Here is a 25,620-nt window from a genome sequence, read left to right as displayed (position 1 = left end):
AGTACCTCATAATTCGCACGGGTAGATTACAACCTAAAAGAATGAACGGAGAATTCTCCAATCTTTGGTAACACCGTTCCATTTTTGTTCCTACTTTCTCCAATCCTCTCTTTCCTGTGGCCACCCACTCCTCCCCAATCCGCACCCATCTCTCATACTATCCCACCCACCCACCCTCCACATATATCATTTCCGCTGTTTGAGAGGCATTTGGACAGGTGCTTGAGTAGGAAGGAAGCAGTGGGGTGCAGATCTCATGCAGGACAATGGGATTAGTGTGTTTGGGCTTCAGCGCCAGCATGTACAAGCTGGGCTGAAGAACCTATTGCTGTGCTGTGCAATTTCATGACAGTGGCACAGTTTCACTCTCTCTCTCTCCCTCCCCCTCCCTCCCTCTATTAGATGCTGGAATCTGGAGCAAAAAATAACAAACTGCCGGAGGAACTAGGCAGGACAAGCAAGCTGTGTGGATGGAAATTGGACATTTCAAGTCGAGACGGTTCACTAACACCGCTGCGCTGGTCAAGAAGGCGCAGCAACGACTGTTCTACCTGAGAACACTGAAAATGTCTGGTCTGCCCCAACAGCTGCTGGCGACCTTCTACCACTGCACCATAGAGAGCATCCTAACACATGGCATCCCTGTGTGGTACCTCAAGCTGCACGGAGGCAGAGAGGAAAGCTCTTCAGCGGGTCCATAGACCTCAGAAGTATATTGGAACACAGCTACCAGCCTAGGAGGACATCTACAACACATGATGCCTCATAAATGCCACCAGCATTCACAAAGACTCCTCACACCTCTGCAATAGTCTGTTCGAAATTCTACCATCGGGCAGACGCTACAAGGCCTTCTACGCCCGCACCTCCAGACTCAGGAACAGCTTCATCCCCAGGGCCATAGCTGCTATGAACCGGTCCTGCTGAGCCGGATGGTCACATTGCTCAGTGATCCGGCGCAGATCTACTTAAACTTTATACTGTTTTAAATCTCTTTCTAATTTTGTTTCACTGGGTTGTATAAATTTATACTGATTAGCTAATTAATTTATTGCATCGTATGGAAGGCGCATTCCCAATCTCGTTGACAATAAAGATGTATTTTATTGTATTGTATTTTGACTTTTCCATATTTATTTAAGATTTCCAGCATCTGCATTTTTTTCAAATCTTTTTTTTTTTAAATTTACAGAAGGGGGGAGCAGACAGGGAGAGGGGAGACTGGTAGGTAAACTGACCCCCTCCTTCCTCCTGCCCTTCCTCTCTCGGTCCTGACTCAGACCACTTGAGGTCGCCGTCTCCTGTGGGATGTGCTGGCTGTAAACCCACCCAGAGCCTCTCGACCGCCGCACCCCGGTTACAGCGCGTTTCGCAATACACCAGCTCGCTCTCTCTCGCTCTCCGGCCACTCTGCAGCCGACTGCCCCTGGCCTACAGGAGGCACATGGCCAATCTTGTCCCAATCTGTGTGGACATGGAGATCACATCGGCCCGTGTCAGGCCCGCTTTAATGCAAGTGCAACTTAACAGGAGTTAGATCTCTGCCTGCCTGCCGGGACCTTGAATCTTGACTTCTCAAAACTTTTCAGAAAGTTATCCATGACTTGTGTTTGAGTTTGACTTTGCTTTAAGAGCCACCGTTCTCGAGGGCGGGGCACAGATGGGTCCACTCTATCCCACGTTGGGGGTAACTGGTGGATTTTCGCCCCTGACCCCGTTGAGCGATGGTGTTATAATCGGGTCGCTAGAAGTTTAGTGTCTAAGTTGTGTGCCGGCCGGCGCCCTGCGTGCTCTGACCCTGGCCCGCATTCAGGGGGTGGGTGGAGATGAATCTGTGTTTGCTATTGCCTAATCGCTTTTAGCTCCACCTCAAACAGGACTTGGGCAGAGGAATTTGTGAGCGTGTGTGTGAGGGAGAGAGAGAGAGAGAAGTCCTGCAGTGTCCCCGGGACATGGTCATGGAATGAACAGACCGCCACAGAGATGGCCAGGTTGCAGAGGAGTGGGTTACTGGAGGTGTTGGTGCGGGAGGTCTGGCACCGGGTGCTGGCCAGCTTGAACGAGGAGAGCCTGACCCTGAGCTGCGACCAGTCGACTGAGCCCTCGGCTTGGAACGGAGTGGCCAATGGAGCCCACTGCAGCCCGCAGAGTCCATGCCGCAGCCCCAGGACAGGGGCAACACCAGTCCGCAATGCCCTCACCGACCTGCCCGACACCGTCCCCGACACCATCAGCAACAGGAAGAGGAGCGTCAGGGTGATCAAGGTACGGGCTTCACCTTTCCCCACCCCGCCCCCCCCCCCGGGGACAAGTCAGGCAAACTGCAGGTGACCAGAGGGCGACCCCCACAGTGAAAAATACACTGGAGGCCATCCATCCATCCATCCCTGCAGGGGTGGGGTGGGGTGGGGGGGGGGGGGGGTCACTGGGAAGGCGTCGGTTGGGGAGGGGGAGGGGAATGCTGAGTGGGAAGGGGGTCCCGGGACATCTGATGGGGATCTCAGGAAAGGGGTGGGGGAGGGGGGTCACAGGGGATTCAGTGGGAGAGGAGGGTAGGTAGGTGGTGGTTACAGGAAAGGCGGGGTGGGGGGGATCCCAGAAGGTGTAAGTTTGGGAGGAGGAATCCCAAAACAAAACTTGGGAGGCCCAGGGCGGGTTTTTTTAGAGGTCCCACGAAAGTGTCCCCCCCCCCCCCCCCCCCTCCTCCTGTTCCCGTGCGGGGAGGCGTTGCAACGCCCGCCCTTGGCTTGGAAGTTTGAGCATCTGTCCCGGCAGCGCCGCGTGTTGCTCTCCTGTAACTTCTCTCTCTCTCTCTCTCTGAGTAATTTGCACTCGCGCTCTTTCCACGCCGTGCCCGCCAGCTCTTGGTCTTGGCTCAGTCCAACTTGGCCCCCGTGGAGGTTTCCCCCCCCCCTCCCGGCCTCACAGAGAAATCCCACCACTTCATTCCGAGGCGGGCCAGATCTGTCCCTGTGTCCGGGATCCAGCGAATCCACACACACAGAACTGGAGTTCATTTGTAATGCCGGCACCGAGATACCAGTCTCCCTGGATCCACTGCTCTGGCGTTCCCAGTTTCCATGGATCCCCAGCTCTGACATTCCCAGTCTCATTGGATCCCCAGCTCTGACATTCCCTGGATTCCCAGGTCTGACATTCCCAGACTCTGAATCCCTAGCTCTGACATTCCCAGTTTCCATGGATCCCCAGCTCTGACATTCCCAGTCTCCCTGGAACTCCAGCCCCAACTCTGACTTTTCTCGTCTCTCTGGATCCCCTGCTCGGACATTCCCAGTCGCCCTGGAGTCCCAGATCTGCTAGATTCCCAAAGTTGCCATTCTGTCTCCCTGCATTCCAAAGTGACATTCCCATCCCTCCTTGAATCCCAGCAGTGACATTCCCCTGACTCTCAGTCTGAAGAAGGTTCTCGACCAAAACATCACCAATTCCTTCTATCTGCAGATGCTGCCTGTCCCGTTGAGTTACTCCAGCATTTTGTGTCTATCTTCAACATAAACCAGCATCTGCAGTTCCTTCCTACAGATTCTCATCCCTCCTGGAATCCCAGCAGTGACATTCCCATCCCAATATTGACATTTCTAGATTCCTAGCACTGATATTTCTTGCAACAATATTCCCAGTCTAGATTCCCAATGCTATTCTGATATTCCCAATCTTTTCCCAACCCTCATGTTCGTAGTCTGTATTCCCAGGCTTTTGAATATGGATGGGATTTCTAGATCTAGAGTCTGTTTGCACTGTTTCTGGCTTGAATGAGTTATATCTGAAGTAATTTTTATTCTTAAACATTTGTCACTATTTCCACACTTAACAGGATTTATTTTAAGATTGAGGGCAGGGCATTTGTTAATAATTATTGCCATCCTTCACTGGCCTATGAAAGTCCTGCAGAAAGTGTTCGCAGATGGAAATACCACAGAATCTGTGGAGGCTGCAATTAACCCTTCGAGTGCTGAATGGTCCCCTTTGTATTTAAAATTCAATGGGACTTGGCAACAGAGGTGTAATTCAAGGCAAAGTGGCATCATGATTGCGATTTTATTTTTATTTCTCAGAACATGCATTCTGCTCAACCTGACCTTTAGTTGGTAATAACCTCACACTGTGCCAGTTCACGAGTTGCTCTCTTACCAAACAATTAATGACTGTTCCGGCACTAGTTTTCTTTCACAAACCACTCGTTGAGTGTGGCTCAGTGAAATTAGTAAATATATTTATCACCATGGAGTATTAGCTAATAATCCCTATGGGCATTTCTTTAATTTGACCAGAAACATCGAACTGTTTCATTATTTTCCATACAGTTTCATTATTGACATTGGAACAAAAGTGATTTGTTCTACTCTGTAAGAGGTAATTAGTTAAAAAGAGATTAGTTAAAACAGAGACATTGGTTCTCACAATGTAGAGTAACTCAGTGTGGAAACAGGCCCATCGATCTTAATTGCCCACACCGAACAACATGTCCCATGTACACTCGTCCCACCTGCCTATGTTTGGCCTCTCTAAACTTATCCTATCCATGTTCCTGTCTGAATGTTTCTTAAACTTTGTGATCATACCTACCTCGGGTAGCTTTTCCGGCAGCTCATTCCACACACCCACCACCCTTTGTGTAAAAATGTTATCCCTTAGGTTCCTATTAAATCTTTCCCCGTTCACCTTAAACCTATGTCCTCTGGTTCTCAATTCCCCTACTCTGGGCAAAGGACTATGTGTTTTACAGGCATGGATTGTATGGAATCTGCAGGCTCAGGCTAAGTTTTTAGCAAGGACCTGACCAGCATTGGCCTCATGTTAAACCAGCCCTGGGGCCTATTTGTCTATAGGCAGAGACGTCTTGATCTCTTCGGGAGGAGGGGTGCATGGAATGGTTATGGGACATTTCAGAATGGCTGATGAATCCATCGAGGTCAGGAAGCTTTGCTGAGTTTACCAAAGTGGCCTCATCTTAATAAATTCCTGCAGAACATGGCCTGCTTGGAGGCTGAACGATTCCTTGTGACCGAGAAAGGGGGGGCAACTGAGATGTGAGGGAGCAAGTGTCTTAGATTCTTTTATCTTCCCCTCTTACACCACGTGTAATTGGAGCCAAGACTGTTATCACTTTGAATGTTACAGATTAGAGCTGATTCCTCAGTTGGAACAGACTTGTAGCCACTATATGAACCAAGGGATTGAAATGAATTCACTGGGGCACCAAGGTGTTAAGTAGGACACCCCATGTTCTGGTCTTTGTAAAATACACTGTTTTCTATTCCCAATTCAGATGGAACATGGGAATAAGGAGTCATTAACTTTTGAATTTAGATCAGGGCTGAATTGTCTTTAATTGTCTCACAACCTTGGTTCCACAACCATTAATATCAGTGCTAACCTATGAAGCCCAGTTTTTGATGCAAGTTAACCCAATGCCCTCTGTGTGCTCTCTAAAATCATCCTTGAATACCAGGTTCCCACTTTAAGGTTCCCAACTTGCCCACTTTCTTTGGAGAGTAGGCAAGTTGGGCCTGTTTCCGCACTGTATATTACTCTATGACTCTAAATAGTTTATTTCTAATTGCCCTATCAAACACTTTAAACACTTCAATTATACCCCTCCCAATTTTCTAAAGTGAAGAGTTACGTCACCCAGTCTGTCCAAACTGCCCTCTTAATTTAACTTTTTCAGTTAGAGTCATCCAGTTGAATCTTTCACAGACACTATTTTGTATTGATTTCTTTTCAAATACTTTCATGTATTGTTGAAGGATTGGTAACTCCCATCAGTCCAGTACATCCAACAATTTGGTATTTAAGGGCTGATTTTCTGGTTGCGGGTTTATAAATCATGGGGGTACATTTGAAGTTAGTGGTATTTATTCACAAAATGTTGGAGTAACTCAGCAGGTCAGGCAGCATCTCAGGAGAGAAGGAATGGGTGACGTTTCGGGTCGAGACCCTTCTTCAGACTTCAATCTGAAGAAGGATATCGACCCGAAACGTCACCCATTCCTTCTCTCCTGAGATGTTGCCTGACCTGCTGAGTTACTCCAGCATTTTGTGAATAAATACCTTCGATTTGTACCAGCATCTGCAGTTATTTTCTTATACTATTTGAAGTTAGTGGTGCTTGTAGGCAATCCTCTTCAACCGAGGTTCTGTGTTTGGGATTGCACTGTGGGTAGCAATAGATCCCAATGCTCAAGCAGTTAGTTTGTCCTTGGGCATGAAAGCTTTGTGTTATCTGATGTTGGTGAACATCAGAGGAGATCTCGATTACTGCTCTTCCTGTGTCTGCATAACACAATAATGACATATTTTATTGTTGGAGCTACCATCTCTGAGTGCATATTGCCTGTGAACTGATCTCCAGCACAAACTGGATCATTTAGATTGTCACAGTACAAGTACAGTGTGTTCAAGTCTGGCTCCCTACCTTTTCCAAACCTACATCGCACTCTTTGCCAATTACAATCGATTGCAGGAATCACTCTACTTTTGATTGCCATGTTTTCCTTCTCCTGATCTCTCCTCCAATCCCCTACATAAACCCCTCCACACCCCTCCTGTTCCCCCTGCTTGGAGCAAAGGTTTCATGCCCATCTATACCAATCCCACTTCCCTGCATTAATAGTGTATTACTTTACACCTTGCTCATTCAGTTATCTGTCCATATACCTCTTAAATAGTATTCTCGTTCCTGCCTCCGCCACCTCATTTCAGATACTAATTACGAGGTGAAAACATTTACTCCTTGGATTCTTTTAAACCTCTCTCTCACCTTAAACCTATGCCCTCTAGTTTTAGACTATCATATAGGAAACCAACTCTGACTATCAACAGTATCTCATAATTTTATATACCTCGCTCGCGTCACCTCTCAGCATTCTTCACTCTAGGAAACAAACCTTGTTTACCCAATCGCTCATAATGTAAGGCCTCCAATTATGAATCCTTTCTCTATTCTCTCTCGCTTAATCACGTCTTTCCCATTTTGTGGCAACCAGAACTACACACAGTTTTGCAAGTGTGGCCTAACTAACCTTTTGTACAGCTGTAACATGGCATCACAACTCTGTAGTCAATACCTTGTTGATGAGGGTTATCATACACCTTCTTCACCACCCCATATACCCGGGCTGTCACTTTCAGGGCACAATGTACTTGTTAGCCCTCAGTCTCCATTCAGAAGTATTACCCAAAGCCCTGCCATTCCCAATTTACATACTGCCCTGGGTAAACTTCTCAAAATGCATCACTTCATATTTGTCTCAGTTAAATTCCAGCTGCCATTCCCTTGCCCACTTTTCCAGTTGACCTAGATCCTGATATAACTTCAGACACCTTCACTCCCTTCCATATCACCAATTTTGGTGTTATCCAATAGACAATAGACAATAGGTGCAGGAGTAGGCCATTCAGCCCTTCGAGCCAGCACCGCCATTCAATGCGATCATGGCTGATCACTCTCAATCAGTACCCCGTTCCTGCCTTCTCCCCATACCCCCTCACTCTGCTATCCTTAAGAGCTCTATCCAGCTCTCTCTTGAAAGCATCCAACGAACTGGCCTCCACTGCCTTCTGAGGCAGAGAATTCCACACCTTCACCACCCTCTGACTGAAAAAGTTCTTCCTCATCTCCGTTCTAAATGGCCTACCCCTTATTCTTAAACTGTGGCCCCTTGTTCTGGACTCCCCCAACATTGGGAACATGTTATCTGCCTCTAATGTGTCCAATCCCCTAATTATCTTATATGTTTCAATAAGATCCCCCCTCATCCTTCTAAATTCCAGTGTATACAAGCCCAATCGCTCCAGCCTTTCAACATACGACAGTCCCGCCATTCCGGGAATTAACCTAGTGAACCTACGCTGCACGCCCTCCATAGCAAGAATATCCTTCCTCAATTTGGAGACCAAAACTGCACACAGTACTCCAGGTGCGGTCTCACCAGGGCCCGGTACAACTGTAGAAGGACCTCTTTGCTCCTATACTCAACTCCTCTTGTTACGAAGGCCAACATTCCATTGGCTTTCTTCACTGCCTGCTGTACCTGCATGCTTCCTTTCATTGACTGATGCACTAGGACACCCAGATCTCGTTGAACTCCCCCTCCTCCTAACTTGACACCATTCAGATAATAATCTGCCTTTCTATTCTTACTTCCAAAGTGAATAACCTCACACTTATCTACATTAAACTGCATCTGCCATGTATCCGCCCACTCACACAACCTGTCCAAGTCACCCTGCAGCCTTATTGCATCTTCCTCACAATTCACACTACCCCCCAACTTAGTATCATCTGCAAATTTGCTAATGGTACTTTTAATCCCTTCGTCTAAGTCATAAATGTAGGTCGTCTTCATCCACCTACATTTGCATCCAAATATAATTAACAGAAGACCCAACACCAATCGCGCACACTGTTCACAGGCCACCAACCTGGGTAACGACCCTTCACTAGCATCAATCCAATTTTGTAATCAGTTGCCTAGCTCATCCTAGACCCCATGTGTTATAACCAACACAGTCCCAGTCTACCATGTGGGATCTTTGTCAAAGGCCTTTCTAAAGATCATGTACAACATCTACTGCACTGCCCTCATTACTCTTGTTCGTTCATCTTTATAGTTGACTACTGCAGAGAGCTGCAGAGATAGAGTTGGTCTAGATTGGCAGATGTTTAGACTCTAAAGGAGCCTTGAATTAGGGGTTAGACACAAAATGCTGGAGTAATTCTGCGGGACATGTTGCATCTCTGGAGAGAAGGAATGGGTGACGTTTCAGGTCAAGACCCTTCTTCAGACTCGAATTAGGGAGATTGGGTGGGAAAGTGAAGTAGAAGCCAAGCCCCGATCTAATTGAATGGAGAGGCAGGATGTTCAGGATAGTTTCCTCAGCCAATATATAGAGGGGTCTATAAGAGAGAGGACAAATTTTGACCTACTGTTGGGAAATCGGGCAGGGCAAGTGACTGAAGTATCAGTGGATGGGCACTTTGGGAACAGCAACCCCAATTTTAATAGCATCAAAATAGTTATGGATAAGGTCTGGTGGCTTGTGGCTGGTCCACAAGTTAAAGTTCAAATTGGGGCAAGGCCAACTTTGATATTAGACAGGAACTTCCAAAAGTTTATTGGCATATTTTGAATGTGGCAAATGGAAAGTGGGAGGCTTTAAAAGTGTGACAGTGAGAGTTCAAGGTATGCATGTTCAAGGTATCCCTGCTGCAGGAAAGACGCCGTTAAATTAGAAAAAACACCGAGAAGATTTAGGAGGATGTTGCCAGGACTCGGGAGCCTAAGTTATAGGGAGAGGTTGGACAGGCTAGGACTTTATCCCTTGGAACATAGGAGTGAGATTGGTGCATAGAGGTATATGAAAGTAATAGCTAGGATGAATGCCCCATGCAGAGGAATCGAGAACTAGAGGGCATAGTTTTAAGGTGTGAGGAGAAAGATTTATTAGGAACCCGCAAGGCAACCATTAACATGCAGAGAATCACGGGGGGTAGTGAACACCTTCCTGATAAAGTACTTGAGGCAGATATAATAACAATATTTAAAAGAAATTTGGACAGGTACATGGATAGGTTTAGAATGATCTGGGCCAGGCAAATGGGGCTAGCTTGGATGGGACCTCTTGGTCGACATGGATGCCTTGGGCTGAAGGGCCAGTTTCCATGCTGAATGACTCTATGACTCTAAAGCTGGTTGCTGAGCCAGTAACCAGCAGTTTGATGGGGTTGGTCCACGCTAATCCCGAAGGTAATGCCTTTCTTTTTTCTCTTCAGCAGGAGGTTGGAGGCCTGGGGATCAGCATCAAGGGAGGCAAGGAGAACAAGATGCCAATCCTGATCTCGAAGATCTTCAAGGGTCTAGCAGCTGACCAGACGGAGGCTTTGTACGTGGGCGATGCCATCTTGTCTGTGAACTCTGTGGACCTGCGCGACGCAACACATGATGAAGCGGTGCAAGTGTTGAAGAGAGCTGGGAAAGAAGTACTCCTGGAGGGTAAGTGGCCTCTTACACGTTACAGCCACATCTGAGGCACCAGGGCTGGGCGTTTTCATCGGTTGCAGTGCAGTAGTGGTTGCTCATTTGTAACCAGCTATAAATTTGGTAGCGTTACTTTAGTACTACAGCAGTCAGCCATTCTCGGATCTTACCATATGTGTGTTTCAACCTGGGATGAGATCCGTTCTCGATTGTTTCCCTAATTTTTCATAATATACAACATTTGAAGATTTAAAAGAAATGTTTTTTAAATGCGTGTCGTAGCGGGAGAGTTGCTGCCTTCCGGCGCCAGGGACCAGATTCGATTCTGCCTATGGGTGCTGTCTGTACGGAGTTTGCCCATTCTCTCTGTGACCACGTGGGTTTCCTCCAGGTGCTCCGGTTTCCTTCCACATTTCAGAGATGTGCGGGCTTGTAGAAATTAGCTTCTGTAAATTGTCCCTAGTGTGTTGGGTGGAACTACTGTATGGGCGATTGTTGTTCAGCGCGGACTCGGTGGGCCAATGGGCCTGTTGCCATGTTGTATCTCTAAACTAAACTAAATACAGAGTGTAAATCCTAACCCTTGATCTGTTTAAGCTAAATATGGATTGTGAAGAGAGTTGTATAATGAAATATTATTGGTGCAAAGTCTAACGTTCCTACCTTGGTGTCTGAATGTGCAGGAGATTGTGATTGATTTACTGTAAGATATTGAGCAAACTGTAATGTTATCATGGTATTTTCTGTTTAAGGGATGCATTGCTTACAAATCTCAGAAATTTAGACCTGTGGTGAACGTCTGAGAATTAGACATTTCTATAGCTCCTTGGATATGTCCTTTACAGCCAGAGACGTGGCCACTGCTGCCAAATGCAATTTGTGCACAGGAAGCTCTGACAAACATAAATGAGAAAATTACTGAATAATGTTTTGCAATATTGGTCGAGGATTACATTTGGCCATCAGCTTTAAACTTCAAATGAGTGGTGTGAGATCAGAAGGGAAGGATAGCACTTTAGAGATACAGTATGGAGACAGTCCCTTCAGCCCACCGAGTCTGTGCTGACCAGTGATCACCCCATATCCTAGCACTATCCAACACTCGGGACGATTTACAATTTACAGAAGCCAAATAACCGACAAACCTGTACGACTTGGGTATCACAAAATGCTGGAGTAACTCAGTGGGTCAGGCAGCATCTCAGGAGAGAAGGAATGGGTGACGTTTCGGGTCGAGACCCTTCTTCAGACTGATGTCAGGGGAGGGGGCGGGACAAACATAGAAACATAGAAAATAGGTGCAGGAGTAGGCCATTCGACAAAGAAAGGATGTAGTTGGAGACAGGAAGACAGTGGGAGAACTGGGAAGGGGGAGGGGAAAGAGAGGGACAGAGGAGCTATCTAAAGTTGGAGAAATCAATGTTCAAAAGACCTGTACATCTTTGGAGTGTGGGAGGAAACTGGAGCCCCTGGAGAAAAACCAAGCGGTTACGCTGAGAACGTTAAAAGTCCATACAGACAGCACCCCTAGTCAGGATCGAACCCAGATCTATGGCACTGTATGGCAACAACTCTATCGCTGTGCCACTGCGCCACCCCTTGGTTTAGCATCTCACCCAAGCACCACACCTTCCAACCTCTTGTTAATATAGTGGGACAAGTAGCTCGAGCTGAGGTTTAGGCTTGGGTATTAGGTTTACTATTGTGATTATTATCAAATATTATTGTCAGATATTGTGCAAAGCTTTGGTTTGCATACTAACCAGATAATATTGTACAAAAGTACAATCAAGCTAAACTCAAGTACAAAAGTAAGAGTGAAAGGAAAGATACAGAATATAGATCTTATAGAGTACACAATATCATTTGCAGCGTTATAGTTCAACAGTTCCAGAGACAAAGTCCAGTACTGAAACCTCAGATTTTATAATGTGGAAGCAAAAATACTATAATTGAGATATGTTGTTTGCATTCCTGTCAGTTTCTGGGGTACTGCATCCAAAAATCTGCAGTGAAACCTCTATAAATTCCTCATATAATGTTGGGTATTGTCAGTAACCCACAAGTTACAGGTTGTTAATGTGCCATAATTATCTAACAATCCCCAAAAAAGTTTATATTATTTATTTGACGTTACTGTTAAATTAATAATAATAATGTGTTAGATTGCAATGCTCACTCAATTCTGGTTTTAAAATTCAGAAATGTCATCATTCTGCCTTTGTGATCGTTCCTCCATCTGCTTGGACCCTAAGCTCTGCAATTCCCTCCTTAAACCTCTGGCTCTCCACTAATATCCCCTAAAAACCTGTCTTTGGCTATGCCTTTGGTTATCTGCCATTAATGGTTTTGTTGGATCAGAGTCAAATTTCATATATCATATATATACAGCGCGGAAACAGGTTTTTTCGGCCCACCAAGAGGCGCCGCCCAGCGATCCCCGCACATTAACACTATCCTACACCCACTGGGGACAATTTTTTTTAATTTTTTTATTTTATTTTTATTTTATTTATTTTTTTACATTTACCCAGTCAATTAACCTACATACCTGTACGTCTTTGGATTTATCTTGATTTATCTTGGGAAATTTCTCCATCTGATTATTAAATAGGCATATGGATATGCAGGGAATAGAGGGATATGGATCCTGTGCTGGCAGATGAGATTAGTTTATCTTGGTGTCATGTTCAACACAGACATTGTGGGCCAAAGGGCCTGTTCCTGTGCTGTATTTTCTCTGTATTCTGTGTTACATGGACTGTATAAATGCAAATTGGATGTTTCAGTTACCGGTTAACTTTTTGGAAATTTGTGTTTTGGAGGTGGGTCTGAATGATTATATGAACAAACAGATGTTATAGACAATAGACAATAAGTGCAGGAGTAGGCTATTCGGCCCTTCAAGCCAGCACCACCATTCAATGTGATCATGGCTGATCATTCTCATCTTTCTTGGAGCCATTCTTGAAGCAAAATGGTGTTTGCTGTGGATGTCAGACATTTTATATATATATATATGGCTATATATATATACATGGCTATATATTATATTATATTACTAAAACTCTCATCTTGTTTGTTTGGTTTGTTAGTTTGTCCGTTTATTTGTGTCCGTTGATTTGGAAATACAGCCAAAACGGTACACGATAGAGCGACAATTTTAGGCTCACCTTACTCACCATTGTCCTGGGGCCTGCAGTGGCAAGTTTTGTTCACATTGGTCTTATATTTTTTAAGTTATTGACATTTTAAAGTTTTTTAAAAAATCACTTTTCCATTTTTACCCTGGCCGTCAGCCACATTCGACGTCACAATAAGACCCACCCGAGTGACGGGAGTGGCGGCCAATGGGGGTGGGGGAGCTGCTGAGCCATCGAGCTGCCGCTGCTGCTGAGCCGTTGAGTTGAAACTGTGATAAATGCGCTCCCCCCACCCCCGCCGGGAGGACCGGCGCCTGTCCCGGCATGCCCCAACCTGACCTTCCTCCCATGGTGCAGCGCGGCGGCAGAGGGTCAAACAAGATGGCCGTCGCCGTCGAGCTGCGTTTTCGACGTCACAATGGGAGAAGTTCCACGCGTGCACAGTTGGGGCCATTGATCAAATACAGGTGCTTCCTGACTTACGATATTTCGACTTTGCGATGGTGCAAACGGCAGTGACCCATAGTGAGCCACAGCTCACTTCCGGCCACGTGATCTAATACAGATGCTTGTAAGAGCAACTTTTATTCCTTATCTCAAATTTCTGGGTAGTGATTTGTGAATTCTGTAAAGGCAAACTTCTGAACTGCCGTAACACGGGAGACACTTGAGATTTGCTACAAAGATGAACTTGTCCTTCATTATATTCACAAAATGCTGGAGTAACTCAGCAGGTCGGGCAGCATCTCGGGAGAGAAGGAATGGGTGACGTTTCGGGTCGAGATCCTTCTTCAGACCTTCATAACCTTCGTTACGATTGTTGAATGTTTTCTTGGGAGCTGGCTTTGTATTGAATGCCTTTTTCACCAGCCCAGTCCATTCATTCAATTGTCTGGCGATTCTATGATCTAAACACTTATGCTCCTAGTACAGCTTGCTGCTCTTATAAGCCAATATTGCCAACACCCTGTGCAAGAATAAACAGGCTTCAATGCATCATCCAAGTGCTCAGAAAGTCATGCTACATTGTTGATGCTAACAGTCTCTGTACATTCATGTGTGCCAACTCAAGTTTCATGAAATGTAAATTATTGTGTGCCAACTCTAATTTAAAGAAAATCAAATGATTTAAATCCGCGGCTAGAAACACAGCTTGCCCTCTGCTTTTGTGCGGGTGTTCCTACACTAGTCTTATCCTGCCCCTCTCCATCGGCCCCTCCTTCTTTCTTCCTCCATCTGTTTCTCTTTAAATTAATTACTGCTGCTCAATTTAACCCCTCCCTGAGGGAAAAAGCTTCACTTTATTCAATTACCCTGAAAGAAAGTTTCTCCTGAAACTCTCAACAAATTAAGGAAGGTTCTGTCCGTTAGCAATTGGATTTAGCTCCCCTTACCTTCTCTCGACCCACCTCGTGAGGTTCATTCCCAAAAGTCCTGCACTAATTGCAGTCAGCAAAGACAATACTTGGATTAAGGAAGGGACTAGGTGTACTGCGAAGAACAAAGATAAGATTTTAAAATAAGTTACTTAAGAGGGTGGTGCAGCGATACAGCTAATGACTTACAGCGCCAAAGTCCTGGGTTCGATCCTGACTACTGGTGCTGTATGTACGGAGTTTGGACATTTTCCCTGTGACTGTGTGGGTTTTCTCTGGGTGATCTGGTTGCCTCCCACATTCCAAAGGCATACAGTTTTGTAGGGTGAAGGTAGACAAAAAATGCTGGAGTAACTCAGCGGGTCAGGCAACATCTCTGGAGAGAAGGAATGGGTGATGTTTCAGGTCGAGACCCTTCAGACTGAAATGTCACCCATTCCTTCTCTCCAGCGATGCTGCCAGACCCACTGAGATATTCCAGCATTTTTTGTCTACCTTCAATTTATACCAGCATCTGCAGTTTTTTTTTCCTACAATGTTTTTTTCCTACAGGTTTGTAGGTTAATTGGCTTCGGTAAAAATATCGTAAATTGTCACTAATGTGTAGGATAGTGCTACTGTACGGGGTGATCGCTGGTCGGCGCAGACTCGCAGGGCTGACCGGTCTGTTTCCACGCTGTATCTCTACAGTCTAGAAGTCTAAAATCTGGGTATGAAATGAGGAGAGAAACCCAAGAGACTGCAGATACAGGCTTCTTGAGAAAAAAAACAAATTGCTGGAGGAACTCAACAGATTAGGCAGCATTTGTGGAGGGAAATGGACAGGTAATGTTTTGGCTCAAATAGATAACCATTTGTTTGGGAGAGGTGTAGCATTCGTTAGCCGGGTTTGATGGACCTGAGTAGCGGACTTGTGACCTTCCATGAAGCCCCAGCAATAAGAAGACAGTGTGTCCTATGGTAGGATGGTGTGAGATTGGAGGGGCACAGGATCGAGGTCATTAGTCACACAAGAAATGTTTTACACCATACTTTGTGTGTGCTGAGATCGAATCCTGGAGCACATTTCAGCAGTGGTGATATATAGCAGGTGAAAGGTGACAGAGTGGAGGGCCATGAGTGAGAAAGGGGCAAATACGTGGAATTCATTGCCTCAGATGGCTGTGGAGACAAAGTCATTGGGTATTTATAAAGCAGAGATTGATAGATTCTTGATAGGTAAGGGCGTCAAAGGTTACAGGGAGAAGGCTGGAGAATGGGGTTGAGAGGGAAAGATAGATCAACCATGATCCAATGGCGGAGCAGACTCGATGGGCCGAATGCCTAATCTGCTCCTAAATCGTATGGTCTTATTGAGCAGCTCCTTCAACAAGTCGGCTCTGGAATGAAGGGCTGTATGGCCTCGACATGCTGTTTGATTCCATGATTTCTTCATGCCCTTTGGAAATTATGATAAAGGAACAGTAAATTAATTTGCCCAACGGCCAAGTCTCTAAACTCCAACCCTAAATAAGAGTTTCTTATTTTTAAATCTTGTATCTCCAGGGCTAAAAACAATAGGTCACTGATTCAGCTCTCCCCAATGAAGGACTATTGCAGCGAATGCCACATTAGCATCGATGCCCCCCTGAGGTCTATGACTTCTACTCGTAGCCAGCACTAGCTGGAAGCAATTGAAAATGTCATCCATTCATAAGGTTCCAAGTGTCAGTCAATCTTGGAGCGCCCCACTGCACAAACGACATTACCCTCTGCACTTGGCTCATCATGACCATGCTAGTCTCTGAAAGAGCTTTCCAATTCATCTCTGTGCCCCACACCCCACACTTTGTTCTCACTTTCAGATATTTCTTCAATTTACCTTCTCTCTTGCTATCCATCCCCAACCTTTGGTTTATGACCCGTCTATGGGAAACTGCTACTCTTCCATCGAAACCCCTCACGAAAGAAGAGATGGAGTGAAAAGCATTTCCAGTATGGATGTGGTTGTGTTGTGGTCAGTGTTGTCAATATTGCTGGTCCAAGCAACGGGAAATGGTCCGATTGTAATCAAGTGTAGTCTTTCCGCTGACTGGTTAGCACACAACAAAACCCTTTTCAAGGTACGTCAGTACACGTGACAATAAAATAAACTAAACTAAACTAAACTAATTGGGACAATCCCATTTAACAAAATAATTCTGCCCACACTCACTCTCCCAAGATTCCGTTAGACACTAGGGGGAATTTACATTGGCTAATTAACCTACCAAATCACATGTTTTGGGGCATGTTTTTTCACTTTTTAGTACTGGCAGCATTAATTTTTAATATGCTCTTTCCCTCACTGGCCCTGTGATGCACTTCATGCCCTGCACGAGTTGCTTTCCTCGTCCTATCAGCTCGATTCATACCATATTTTGGCTGCAGGAAAATTAAATGATGCAACACTTGCCCGAGGATTAGCTAAATGCATCTACGAGCAAACGTGAGAACACTGCACGAGATGTCCCAAAATGATCCCAGGTATGTTTAAAAAATGTCTCAAAATCCAGTGGCTCACAATGAGACCATTCAGCCCATCTTACTGGCTGTTGCCTTGAAACAGCTCTCTTATTAGTCCCTTCCCTCTGCTCTTCCCCACAACCATGCTAATGTGAGCTGTGCCCCAGAATGCTTTGGGCAGGAAGGATATCCCCGGCTCTTGCTAGGCTGGCTAATGTAGTCAGCACAGCCTTGGTCACTTGTCGCAGCACCTGCCACATGACTCACTCCCCAACAGTCCTTTCAGGTGAGGCAAAGGCTCACCTGCACCTCCTCCAACCTCACTTACTGTATCGGCTGTTCTAGGTGTGGACTCCTATACAATGGCGAGACAAAGCACAGACTGGGCGATCATTTTGTTGAACACCTTCGCCCAGTCCACCTAGTCCCACACGATCTCCCAGTTGCCAAACACTTTGACTCCCATTCCTATTCCCACACTGACCTTTCTGCCCTGGGCCTCCTCCACTGTCAGTGTGAGATCAAATGCAAATTGGAGGAACAGCAACTCTTATTTCACTTGGGCAGCTTACAACACAGCAGTATAAACATTGATTTCTCTAACTTCAAGTAAACCTTGCATTCCCTCTCCCTTCGTCCCTCCCCCACCTTAGTCATTGTACGAGCTTAGTTTCACTGCTTAGTTTCACTGTTTGTCTCACTCATTATCACCTTCTCCACAGCGAACAATTGCCCGTAATGGGCTCCACCTTTCCTTGATCATTGTTGCTGCCTTTGATGTGTCCTTTTCATACCTTTCATTCATTTGTTTCTTTGTACCTTTTTATATCCCTCGTTTTCCTCCCCCCCCCTCCCCCCGTTCTCAATCTGAAAAAGGGTCACGACCCAAAACGTCACCTATTCCTTTTCTCCAGAGATGTTGCCTGACCCGCTGAGTTACTCCAACTTCTTCTGTCTATCCACCAAGATTAAATATCTTTTTGGATAAAACACAAAGGCGAGCATGTCTTGCCAGCATTAAAATCTTGCCAGGATGGAACCAATGGTTCCCTCTGTGCATAAACTAGTAAACATTTTTGAGATGTGGCATCTAGTATGGGGGAATGTGTGCTGCCTTTGCATTTTGTGGGACCAGAATTGTTAGTAATCTTTAAAAGGGAGCAGATTCAGTATGACATTTTGACAGAAAACTGGACCAACACTTGGGGAAATGCAGGGATTTCAAGGCCTGTAAAGAAAAAGCCAGAATAGGTGTGTTTGGCCAAATGGCTACTTCCCGTGATGTAAGACTCTACATGGAAATCATGAAGTCCTTAGGCAATGGTTTGAGCATTGCCCATAAGAATCTCTGCAGCTTCAGGAACCATATAAGGAGGTAGAATCAATGGAATGTTGAACAGCAGTGTCTAAGTGAACATCTGTTGCAAAGATCACAAAAAGAACACAGTTGGGGCAGGATAGAGAAACACATGTGGAAACCTGTTACCATCAGTGTTTTGACTGAGGAAGTGAGAGGAGAGCTTCAAGCTTTAGGAATTTGTCTCACTGGTGTCTTTGTTATCGAGAACACTATTTGTGTCATAAAGACGTACAGTACAGAAACAGGTTGTTTAGTCCAACATGTCCAATACTGACAGTAATGGCTATCTGCACTAATCCCATTTACCCGCATTAAGTTCATACTCCTCTACGTCTGAACTTCGAGCCAAGGGCATTTCAAATTGGGTGGGGAGCTCAGTGGGTGTGGAGCGAGGACAGGAAAGGGAGTACTGATTTCCCTCGTCCCCCCCGCCCCCCCTCTAAAAAAATAACAATGGAAAGAAGTAAACAAGAAAATGAGGGAACAGCTGCTTGAAAGATACAGGAAGCCCAGTGACAAGGATGCCAATAGTTTCAGATTGTTGAAAATACCACAACTGGATCATTGACTTGTAGGAACTAAAGGACAAGGAATCAAAGAGTCAGAAATCATGGAAACAAGCCCTTCGGCCCAACTCGTTAATGTTGATGAAGATGCCCATCTATGCTAATACATCTGCATATATTAGGCCCATGTCCCTCCACATTTTTCGTGCAAAAACCTGTCTTAAAGCTTTTTTAATGTTATTATTGTGTCTGCCAGTACCATTTCCCCTAGCAGCTCATTGGATATACCTACTATCCTCTGTGTGAAAAGGTTTACTATCCTGTGGGCTCCGAGGACTGTCAGCTTCTAGAAACATCTTGACCATGAGGAGCCCGTCACTGACATTTTTGATTATCTTGAGAGGAGATCTTATCGAAACGTATAAGATTATTAAGGGGTTGGACACGTTAGAGGCAGGAAACATGTTCCCAATGTTGGGGGAGTCCAGAACCAGGGGCCACAGTTTAAGAATAAGGGGTAGGCCATTTAGAACTGAGATGAGGAAAAACTTTTTCAGTCAGAGAGTTGTGAATCTGTGGAATTCTCTGCCTCAGAAGGCAGTGGAGGCCAATTCTCTGAATGCATTCAAGAGAGAGCTGGATAGAGCTCTTAATGATAGCAGAGTCAGTGGGTATGGGGAGAAGGCAGGAACGGGGTACTGATTGAGAATGATCAGCCATGATCACATTGAATGGCGGTGCTGGCTCGAAGGGCCGAATGGCCTCCTCCTGCACCTATTGTCTATTGCCTAGTGGAGTTGCGGGGAATCGACTGAATAATCCGCAATCTTCTTCGAATTGGCAATACGTCCCTTCCCTAATGTGCCAGTATGTGAGAACAATGATTTATCATTGAATTATTTGAACTAAGTTTAAACCCCAGCGGATGCGGTGGTGGTTTTGAAATTGTACCACCAGATCATTCATTCGGTAACAAAACAACTGATTCTGTTGAGTTGGGTTTATCTCCCCCATTTTAGATTCACGCCCAGAAATGTTTTAACATGGATGGGGTCCCACTCAGTGTCAAAGTGCAACACTTTGCCCATGAAACACAAAGTCCATGCAGAAAGATCGGACACTCTATATTTCCCAATGCCTAAATTTATTGTCCTTATTTCTCCCTGTGCCTCGGCTGATGGTTTGAGAATTAATCTGCAAAATCCCTTGCAGGTGGACTTGTGTTTTAAGATGCATGTGGCCCATGCAAGCGTCCGTGACATTTAACGCCTGTGTCAGAAGGTATCACAAAATGCTGGAGTAACTCAGCAGGTCAGGCAGCATCTAGGAGAGAAGGAATGGGTGACGTTTCGGGTCGAGACCCTTCTTCAGACTGAAAGAACTGATTTCCTGTGTCAGAAAATCCTTTTAGGGTTATAGCCCACCAAATCCATGCCTACCATCACTATTTCTATGTGATCCCAGTTTCTCATCCACTCACACATTAGGGGAAATTTATAGAGGCCAATTAACCTACAATCCTGCACATTTTTGAGATGTGGGAGGAAACCAGAGCACGCAGAGAAAACCCACACAGTGACAGGGAAAACACCCAAACCCCACACAGACAATACAAGAAGTCAGATCGAACCCAGTCTCTGCGCTGTGAGGCAGTAGCTCTACCAGATAAACCAAAGTTTCTCTTAATGTATTATAAATCTTCCTGCTGGCAAATCCCGCCACCTGATCATCAATAACTCAATGCACAGACCAAGAAATGTATCGTGCCAATAATTGTCCCCATCAAGCCATTTCAACTTTCCTTGCCTTGGACATTCCCTTGTTTATACATCACTCCCCTGCCTTCTCTTCTGCTGAAAACCAGCTAGTATTGCTCCTTCCCCAGTTGTGACAAAGGGTCACAGGCCCAAAACACTGACTATTTCCCATTCTACGACTGCTGCTTGAGCTACTGAATTTAATCACTGTTTTCTGGTCTAGACCCAGGGAATGTTACCCAACAAGAGTCAATGCCACACAGCATTGAAAACAGACCCTTGAGTCCTCTCTAACCATCAACGACCAATTTACATCAATCTTAAGTCATAGGAGCAGAATTAGGCCATTTGGCCCATCGAGTCTACTCTGCCAATCAATCATGGCGGATCTATCTTTCCCTCTCAACCACAATCCTACACTAATCTTATTTTATTCTCCCTGCATATTTATCTACTCTCATAAGATTATACCACTTGCCTACATACTAGTGGCAATTTACTTTGGACAATTAAACTACTAACCCACATCTCTTTGGGATGTGGAAGGAAACTGGTGCACCTGGAGGAAACCCATGGCGATATGGAGAACATACAAACTCCACATTGACAGCATCTGAGGTTAAGATCAAAGCTAGTTATTCTGAGAACCTTTCCCAGCTGTGCCACTCCACCGTCCTAAGATAGAAAAAGATGTCAATGGAGGTGACTCAGAACTTGATCAATGAGGTGAGTTTTTGAGTTGAGAGGGGGTGGGAAAAGGTTTAGGGAAGGAATCCCAAAACTCAGGTCCCAGGGAGCTGAAGGCACAGTTGTCAGTGGGAATGGAACAAAATGGTGGCAGGGAACATTAGTGGTCGTGTCGATTATGTAACTGAAAGATCTGAGCCGCTTTATATCATGAGTATAGATAGAACCAGTCTGACCTGACTAAGTGTTAAAGTGTTATGTTTTATTGTTACTCTCGAGTTGACTAACCAGATCTTTATGATTTTTTTTGCTTATATGATTTCTTAAGGAGATACTAATTGCAGTTTTATTACAATATTTTCAGTCCCTAGTCTACATTAACCGACTTGTTTTATCTGATCTTCATGGTGCTTTGAAGTGTACGCATTATGTTGATTGTTCTCATTTTGATGTATTAACTGGAAGTTGTTCAAATCAATTAAACCTGATTGTCGCAGGCACAAGTGCGTTGAAGTATATGTATAATTAAAATCTTGCAGCAGCATCAGAAACACGTAGACTTGGAAGCATACTAAAACAAATTCCACATAAATTACACAAGTTGTACAAGTGAGTAAAAAGAAAAAGGCTGCAATTAAAACAAAACAAGACTTTAATGCAAAACACAATTGAGAAAACAAGTCCATTGATGTGCAAGAGGTCTGCAGTGTTGCTTTGCTGAGGTAGGATTAGGTACTCGGGTGTTTGTGGAGTTCCTGCATCTAACTTAAAACCTTATGTGGAGCTCTCTGTGTCCCAAAAACACACTATGCTTCTAATGTGGGTCTTCATAGACTTCCTCTTTCCTACAGAGGAGCAATCATTATTTGGGGAATAGCCAAATATGAGCAGTAACTGGTCATGAAGGAGGCAGTGATTATTATAGGCGGGTCCAATGTTGCCTCAACAGTAATCTCAGCAATGAAGTGGAAGTGAGTTGAAGCAAAGGACTGCCTTAAATGTTTATGTTATCTTGTAAGTAGTGGGTGGTGGTCATTGGGACAAACTCGTGGTGCAAATCCCAAGGGGCTGGGTGGAACTATTGGAGAGTAATCTACGAAGGCTTATGTGAAACAGTCATCACTCACGACTCAATATGTTCAATTGCTAATGATACCCTCATTGGATGTTCTTTCTCATAAAATAATATTGAATCAATCATTCCTGGTTGGAAAATATTTTGCTGTTTATTCATTGTTTCTGGGTAATATGTTTAGAATGGTGATGCAAGTCCATCTGCATGTCAATCATAATGGTTCAAGGCTACAGCTGCACCATCTTCTCAAGGCCATGTAGGGGTGATATTGGTTATAGAGGTGTTCTGCACTGTATGACTCTACACCTCTATAACCAATATCACCCCTACATGGCCTTGAGGCCCTCCATGTCCATGTTGACCACCACACTTATCCACATTCCATTTACCCACATTCGATGTGGAGCTGCAGAGCCCAACAAAAGAATTTGATTTAAACTAGGGCATCAAAGTAAGAGTAAACTAACTTTGCAGAGTCCCACATATTTCATCCTTTAATTTTTGTGAGTAGAGCAACAAGATGGAAGATGAGGAAAATGTTTTCATGGAGTGAGTCATTGTGGGCTGGGTGTGCTGTTGAAAAGTTGGTGGAAGCCAATTCAGCAGGATATTCCAAAGGGGAGTTGTATGTACTGAATAGGAAACAGTTGCATTGCTGCAAGGAAAGCAGAGGAAGTGGGAAAATTGGATAGCAGTTTCAAAGCATCTGTGCCAGCAGGATGGACTGAATGGCCTCCTATGTGCCAACTGAGATGTTGTTTAAAACTATCTGAGATGATTTTGGGAGGACCTTTGTAGTGCTGCCCTACTATTTGCCTGCAGCTGCATTAATCAAAACCTCTGGCAAATGTTCCATCATTTAACGTCCATTGGACCATAATATAGAATAAATAGACCTGATGGGGCAAGATGGAGGGGAGGGAGGAGACTCACATAGGCCATAAACTGTAGCACGGGGCCAACGAATGGATGGGCCTTATTAAAATGAATATACCAATACTAAAATGTGAACTGAAAACATGACAGCAAAGGGAACTTTTAACAGAGGGTGAAGTGGAGATGAGACGCAGAATCTGTCATTTTGAGCAGAGAAAATTTGCTGCAGGAACAGCAGATCCGGCAACATCTGTGGAGGGAAATGGATAGACGACATTTTGGTTTGGGATCCTTTAGACAGGACATTCAGGTCGGGCCAACTCAATCTGAAGAAAGGTCCTGACCCCAAATCACGTCTGCCGTTTCCCTCCACAGGTGCTGCCAGGACTTTGCTTTGTTTTTGAGCTAAGGGTGAAGGCTTGGTTGAAGCCAGTGGATGCACTGCAGGTTTAGAGCTGGACGAATAGTCATTGCTATGTATGACTCTCATAAGTTCATAAAACACCTATTAGGTCACCTCTCAACGTCCAGTGCTATGGGGAAAACAAACCACGTCTGTGCAACCTTTCCTTATAGCTGACTGTCTCTAATCATATATCATATCATATATATATACAGCCGGAAACAGGCCTTTTCGGCCCTCCAAGTCCGTGCCGCCCAGTGATCCCCGCACATTAACACTATCCTATACCCACTAGGGACAATTTTTTTTAACATTTACCCAGCCAATTAACCTACATACCTGTACGTCTTTGTAATCCAGGCAGCATTCTGTTAAAACTCTCCAGTACCTCTTCTGTTTCTCTTTAATTTATTACCCATGCTTATTATTTCCCTCACAAGAGAAAGTGTCATCTCTATTCTTTCATAATTTTAAAGGTATAATTACAATTAATGCTGGGAATACTCAGCAATACTGTCTGTTTTCATCTTAACTTCCCTATATTTTGCATAATGCAATCTGAAGGACATTGTTTTAAGTTGCCCCTCGGTTTTCTCTTTTCCAAAGATCAATGTGTGATTCAGACTATTGTGAGATTCCAGTGAGATGGGAAGTCACCCATTAACTTCTACAATCTGATAAAAGGCTCATCCACCTGAAACATTGACTCTGCTTTTATCCCAGCAGATGCTGCCTGACCTGTTGAGCGTTCCTCTTAGTGGCACAGCCAGTAGAGCTGCTGCACCAGAGACCAGGGTTCGATCCTGACCTCGGGTGCTGTCTGTGTGGCGTTTGCACATTCTCCCTGTGACCACATGGGTTTCCTCCGGGTGCTTCGGTTTCCTCCCACTTCCCAAAGACATGCGGGTTTCTGGATTAATTGGCCTGTGTAAAATTGCCCCAAATATGTTAGTAGTCACATGTCTTTCCAAATCTGTCCTATCCATGTACCTGTCCAAGTGTCTTTTAAACATTATAATTGTACCCACCTCTCACACTTCCTCTGGCAATATACACTCTATGCAAAAGGTTGCCCCTCAGGTCCCCTTTAAATCGTTCCCCACTTGCCTTAAACCTATGCCCACTAGTTTTAAACTTCCCTAACCTAGTTCACCTTCTCTACGTCTCTTATGATTTTATAATCCTCCATAAGGTCACCCCTTAGATCTCCAGTCCTGGTAAATACTCATGAATCTTGGGATTCTCCTTTAAAGGAGTTTTGGGCATTTAACATAATGTTTAATATAAATGTCCATCTAAACCAGATACAGATGTTCAAATCACTATACAGTAAGCAGATTAGCATTTCAAATGATGAGAAATGGACGGGACTATACAACACTGCTGCTTAATAGTGAAGTGGAGTTCTGCCCTTGGCAAGTTACACAGAGTTCACTGAACTGAGATAAAGGTTTGATTGTTGTCACAGAGCCTTAACTTCCACAATGGAGTCTTTATTCCAATTTGTGTTTCAGCAATGAGTGGTTTCTAACCAGTGCACTAATCCAATCGGTCGTGTAGTTCCACTAGCCACAGCTCTTGAAGACAGGTGAATCGTCGGGCTTCGTCTGGGGAAAGCCGAGCCTTCGAGAAATTCAAGAGCAGGGGGGAAATCCTGGACTGGAAAAGTCTGGCAGGTCATGTACTGTGCATATCACATGGCTGTGCTGACCTGTGAAGTAAGTTTCCCTGCCCAGTCACTCGCTTGTGAGAAGGGAAACTAGATTAGAGAAGACGCCGTGGGCAACCTGTACAGGTGCAAGGTACCAGGCAAAGCTCTCTTCCCTGAGAAAGTCCCTGAGACTTTGTTGGTGGGGAGATTTGAGTTTCTTGCTGAACTTTGTCCTGACAGTCAGTTTGACTATTCACAATGCAGCTTTTTCATTCAGCGATCCCATCCCTTTGGGGGT

The 25,620-nt window shown here is 44.8% G+C and overlaps 1 protein-coding gene across 2 annotated transcripts in view; it reads left to right on the top strand.

Moving 5' to 3' along the window:
- Positions 1-1,390: 1,390 nt before the first annotated feature.
- Positions 1,391-25,620, top strand: part of sntb1 (syntrophin, basic 1) — a 97,384-nt gene continuing 73,154 nt past the window's right edge. The window contains exons 1-2 of one of the 2 annotated variants that reach the window (XM_078397665.1): positions 1,391-2,265; positions 9,803-10,019. In XM_078397665.1, the coding sequence (XP_078253791.1) occupies positions 1,984-2,265; positions 9,803-10,019 (499 nt within the window). In that variant the 5' untranslated portion in view covers positions 1,391-1,983. Of the gene's footprint in view, positions 2,266-9,799; positions 10,020-25,620 lie in introns of both variants that reach the window. The other variant, XM_078397664.1, reaches the window with a different exon arrangement.

Source organism: Rhinoraja longicauda, chromosome 4 (genome assembly GCF_053455715.1).
Source record: "Rhinoraja longicauda isolate Sanriku21f chromosome 4, sRhiLon1.1, whole genome shotgun sequence".
NCBI classification, from domain to species: domain Eukaryota; kingdom Metazoa; phylum Chordata; class Chondrichthyes; order Rajiformes; family Arhynchobatidae; genus Rhinoraja; species Rhinoraja longicauda.
This window is presented reverse-complemented; position numbering and strand designations above follow the sequence as displayed.